The sequence below is a fragment of the Rasamsonia emersonii genome, assembly GCF_000968595.1.
Source record: "Rasamsonia emersonii CBS 393.64 chromosome Unknown ctg1118621760878, whole genome shotgun sequence".
Taxonomy (NCBI): domain Eukaryota; kingdom Fungi; phylum Ascomycota; class Eurotiomycetes; order Eurotiales; family Trichocomaceae; genus Rasamsonia; species Rasamsonia emersonii.
In genome coordinates, this window is record NW_013562709.1 from 1 (window position 1) to 4,055 (window position 4,055).

Genomic DNA, 4,055 nt, shown 5'->3' on the forward strand with positions numbered 1-4,055 from the left:
TATTGATACGAGTGAACTGGTTGTACTCTTTTTTTGCCTAGCAAACAGACTGGTTGGTTAATTAGAAAAGAAATATCGAATTTGTATTTAATTTAACTTGGTAATTAACTTGCCTCGTAGCAACGACGTATAGGTCACTTCTTTTTCAGCCACACTTGCGAGCAAGGTATGCCTTGTAGCCATACCAAACAGGCAGAGATATCGCGAGTCGCGAGTCGCGAGCAGTCAATTAAATAATACGACACTATCATATGATTCATATCGCTAGCTGTGCAGATAATCATATCTGCTGCATGAATCTCATTTTTTTTTGGCAGTTGGAATGTTCATATCTAGATCTCTCTCTGTCTGTGTGCATGTGTGTGCGCGCCTCGCGCTTATGCTAGGGCTGTACCATCCTTGCTCGCTGTAATCTGCCTTATTGGGACAGTCTCGCTTTACTAATTGCAGCAACTTGCATGATACTACATTCCCAAAATATGCATTCTGTACGGAGTACGCTGTAGATAGACTGTAGAATGTACAGTACTGCCCTCCTTGCGGAGCGATTTGAGATCCTGCACGAGCATTCCGATCGATCGTACAGTACCCCAGAATCTCACTCAGCACGGACCTGGCGTCAATCCGACAGGACAGGACAGGGCAGGAATCCGATTGATGGCTGTATGTACAGATTATGTAGGAGTAATGCACTCTGCACTCCATACTCCATACTCCAATTCTGTACTTTGTGGCTGAACATGTTTGTTGATTGCTGCCAAGAATGTGGCGTCTAGGGATGCAATTTGCGGCAGGTGAGGAATATGAAGCCTTCAAACGAGAAAAGGAGATGGCACAGTCAGAGCATTATTATCTCCTCACTGCAGTTTGTCGTTCGTACGGAGGAGTGCTCTGTACGGACTACGGAGTACTCCTACTCATGCTTACTCCGTACAAACGACGCCGCGTAAACCCGATAGAAGATCGGTCTCGATCCTAATTCCTAATACTCATCTCGATGCTGCCTCTGTCCACGGCACCTGGTGACGGCCCTGACGGGCACTGACGGCTGTGGGCACAATGATCAGCCTCATAGTGCCGGATTGAAAGCCGCCTCCCCGGCCGTCTGGGAATTATTTGACTAAGCCAGCTCGCTTCCACAAAATTGGTCGTCTCTGGAGGTCCGATGGAATGGATCCGTCAATGATCGACACGTCAGGAAGCCTCAATCGCTCAATAATCGCTGTCAATCGGTCGAATAACGGGCGTCTGCCAACTTTTGGGACCGATGGACAAGAACCGCCGGCCACCCGGCACTACGGAAGGCTTCCGCGCGAATGGTCTCGGCGCCGTCCATCCCTGACTGGGAAGGCCAGACGAGTTGCCTATTATCGAGCCACAGTTAGGGGGCTGAACGCGACCATTCTGCCGGGTAGGTTCTAGCCTCATTTGACAAGAAATCGCCAAGGCAGTGGTATGCAGTGATCGCAATTATTATCGGTATTATTGTTGAGATTTGAGACATCTGCCGTCAGGCTGGCTGGAATTGGCTCTTGCTGTCGGGAGACTCGAGACAGGGGCCTACGCGTCTGAATCGGTTCATCTGTGACAAATCGACGACGGTAGTCTGACTGGCAAGTGCACAGCCACGGATGACAGGTCCAACCGAAGTTTTTGGAAGTATGTCACGGAGTGCTCCATACTCCGAATAAGCAACTGTAGTCTGTGGGCCAGTTCTGAAGATAGGACGATTCTGATAGATGCATTCCAGAACCTCTTCGGATGCGCTATCGATCTCTGTTCACGTCCTTTTTCTATTATTGGCCGGACAAAACTCCAGGCACCAGGCACGAAGGAATCCTAGATGACTACTCCGTATTTACTCGTCAGAAAGAACGTGAACAAGTGACTCCTAGCTCTGGGCAGGTCGAGCAGAATGGCACGACCACCCATGCTTCATGCCTCTCGGCCGATGAGGCTGGACTGGGTATCACGGGATCTCCATGTGGCAGACCCATCCATCGCAGACTCGCTAGATGGGCAGCCTCGATCACGCAGAAGCAAGAAAGCCACCACTAGACGTACTCCGTAGGTACCGGCGAGACGGCACAGCACTGCCATGGATCGATTCGCAGAGGATGGGTGCTAGGCAGGAGATGAGGATGGATCCATGGGACGGAACGGGTAACAACCGCAGCGTTCCGGAACGGCGGGAGTCCACCTTGCATGGCGCTGCTGCAGGTACGCGGGAACCGAGGTCAGGAGCCAGGATGTTGGAAACATCAGCAAACAAATTGGCGGTCGGGTTGTCTTCCCCGAATCTTAGTGGCTCTCTAACTCGCACCAGAATTGTTCGTCGGTTCTGGCCAACCTTATACGTTACGAATTGTGATGGCGCACAGGGGCGCAGAGTACCTGTCGGGAAACCCTGTGGTGCGCGGTCTCCACCGTCCGTCATTATTCTGTCCCCAACGCGATTCGAGGTACGGATAGTATGGGATGTTTTTCATTATTGCCTCGAAGTGAGCAGTGAGCACCGGGATGAAACAAGGGTCCAAAGGGTTGGAATTAGCGAAGTGAAAGACCCTATAACCCGAATCTCGCTGGGGATCCTTGACATCGGCGAATACAGAGTCGATGGAGTACTGTGTGCAGAGAGTACCGAAAAACATCCGGACCAATTACGAGTCGAGATGTCCGTTCCTGAAATGTTCTTCACATGCAACTCGGACAAAAAAAAAGAGCCGCAAACTCTGAAATCTGGAGACGTCTGGAGACGCGGCCGCCAGTCAACTCGAAGCTGCTTATGTGCCGGGATGACATCAAGCTAGACACGGAGTACTCAGTAATGACTACTAGAAGCAGCTGGAGCATGAAAACAAGGTTTTTTTTTCCTGTTTCACGACACGACGATCCAGGTTGATTCTGCTGACGCAGTTGGTCGCAACGAAATGATTTCGGCACTGGCGATTGTAATTTGTAGCTGAGCAATTTGTTGGCAATCGATGATTCGAGTGTGAACCATACGGATGCCATTTTCCACCTGAAGTGATGACAAACCGGTTGACGGCCTTGCAGCATTAATTATGGAGCACCGGGTCATCCTGTCCTCCTTATTTTCATCTCGTTTGACGGTTTGCTCGAGGCGTCTCTGATCCGAAACGCCTGGCAATCTCGTGAAAACAGTCGTCTTTCTGTCTTTTCCGTCATCGACGGAGGCATTGGCCGTGCAGACACCTGAAACGGTATAGAGAATAGGCAGGCGTTGAGGAGGGAACCAAAGGATTGGTAGCTCGACAGCTAGAGGGAGGCTGTTTGTTGAAGATGACCCTGATCGCTAGCACTCCCGATGGCGAGCATGTTGCTTGCAAGTTGCAACCGTGTCAACGGCAGCCACCGGCGGATTTCCGGGGGAGTTGGCGCGAGGCGTTAGGGGGGGGGCAGACCCAGCGGCTAGAAAGGCTAGAAAGCGGCGAGAAGCCGGATGGATGCAGCCTAACGGGGGGACGGAAGGGGATGGGATCGTTCTAGTTCAATTTAATCGTTAGCGAGGCCCACAGGCACAGCGGCTCTGGGAGGCGGGATCCATCGCCTACCTCGAGATTGTCCCACGCATCCCATTCCCAGCACTCGGGACTCTTAGGGCTGCAGCAAGCACAGAGCAGGCTGCGTTAGTCGCTGGTCTGTTCTGCGCTGCAGAAATTTCGGGAAAAGCCTTACAGTCGCCAATTAAGGATCGGGTCCATCGCAACGGTTTTGACGGGACTCCGCGACTCCTCCTTCCTGAAAGGGGAAGTTGCTCGGCGGAAACGTGATCCGAACGCAGCAGCGCGGCTGCACTATGTAGGCTTCCACTGCCCTGCTGGCCCAGCTCGACTAGAGCCACGTGGGATGGACGGCGACACAGTGCTCGTTTGGGCGGCGTTGCACCCGTTGGAGTGTTGGACGACCTGAAAATCAGGTGTGCGGCGAGGCGTCAGACTCAGACGGAGCTCCGGGGAGGCAGAGCGCTGGAGGTGGGAGCTAGGCGAGCCACGCGAGGGATGGGTCGGGAGCCAGCAGGGCGCCGGGTGTTT

General features: G+C 52.6%; 10 protein-coding genes across 10 annotated transcripts; 4 read left to right on the forward strand and 6 right to left on the reverse strand.

The window, feature by feature from the left end:
• Window positions 1–300: 300 nt before the first annotated feature.
• On the reverse strand, window positions 301–846 carry T310_8616 (uncharacterized protein; the record flags this gene model as incomplete). Its single annotated transcript, XM_013468630.1, has 1 exon — window positions 301–846. A coding segment is annotated over one exon (546 nt), but the record flags the coding sequence as incomplete, so codon positions are not given.
• A 240-nt stretch (window positions 847–1,086) lies between these two features.
• Window positions 1,087–1,422, forward strand: T310_8617 (uncharacterized protein; the record flags this gene model as incomplete). Its single annotated transcript, XM_013468631.1, has 1 exon — window positions 1,087–1,422. A coding segment is annotated over one exon (336 nt), but the record flags the coding sequence as incomplete, so codon positions are not given.
• A 303-nt stretch (window positions 1,423–1,725) lies between these two features.
• Window positions 1,726–2,058, forward strand: T310_8618 (uncharacterized protein; the record flags this gene model as incomplete). Its single annotated transcript, XM_013468632.1, has 1 exon — window positions 1,726–2,058. A coding segment is annotated over one exon (333 nt), but the record flags the coding sequence as incomplete, so codon positions are not given.
• T310_8620 (uncharacterized protein) lies at window positions 2,030–2,485 on the reverse strand (the record flags this gene model as incomplete). The annotated part of the gene is made up of 1 exon (XM_013468633.1): window positions 2,030–2,485. A coding segment is annotated over one exon (456 nt), but the record flags the coding sequence as incomplete, so codon positions are not given.
• On the reverse strand, window positions 2,352–2,660 carry T310_8621 (uncharacterized protein; the record flags this gene model as incomplete). The annotated part of the gene is made up of 1 exon (XM_013468634.1): window positions 2,352–2,660. One exon carries the CDS (start codon window positions 2,658–2,660, stop codon window positions 2,352–2,354), a length of 309 nt encoding a protein of 102 aa, XP_013324088.1.
• On the reverse strand, window positions 2,489–2,806 carry T310_8622 (uncharacterized protein; the record flags this gene model as incomplete). The annotated part of the gene is made up of 1 exon (XM_013468635.1): window positions 2,489–2,806. A coding segment is annotated over one exon (318 nt), but the record flags the coding sequence as incomplete, so codon positions are not given.
• On the reverse strand, window positions 2,695–3,063 carry T310_8623 (uncharacterized protein; the record flags this gene model as incomplete). Its single annotated transcript, XM_013468636.1, has 1 exon — window positions 2,695–3,063. A coding segment is annotated over one exon (369 nt), but the record flags the coding sequence as incomplete, so codon positions are not given.
• On the reverse strand, window positions 2,879–3,316 carry T310_8624 (uncharacterized protein; the record flags this gene model as incomplete). Its single annotated transcript, XM_013468637.1, has 1 exon — window positions 2,879–3,316. A coding segment is annotated over one exon (438 nt), but the record flags the coding sequence as incomplete, so codon positions are not given.
• Window positions 3,238–3,510, forward strand: T310_8625 (uncharacterized protein; the record flags this gene model as incomplete). The annotated part of the gene is made up of 1 exon (XM_013468638.1): window positions 3,238–3,510. A coding segment is annotated over one exon (273 nt), but the record flags the coding sequence as incomplete, so codon positions are not given.
• Window positions 3,511–3,654: 144 nt separating this feature from the next.
• Window positions 3,655–3,933, forward strand: T310_8627 (uncharacterized protein; the record flags this gene model as incomplete). The annotated part of the gene is made up of 1 exon (XM_013468639.1): window positions 3,655–3,933. A coding segment is annotated over one exon (279 nt), but the record flags the coding sequence as incomplete, so codon positions are not given.
• Between the last annotated feature and the right edge of the window lie 122 nt (window positions 3,934–4,055).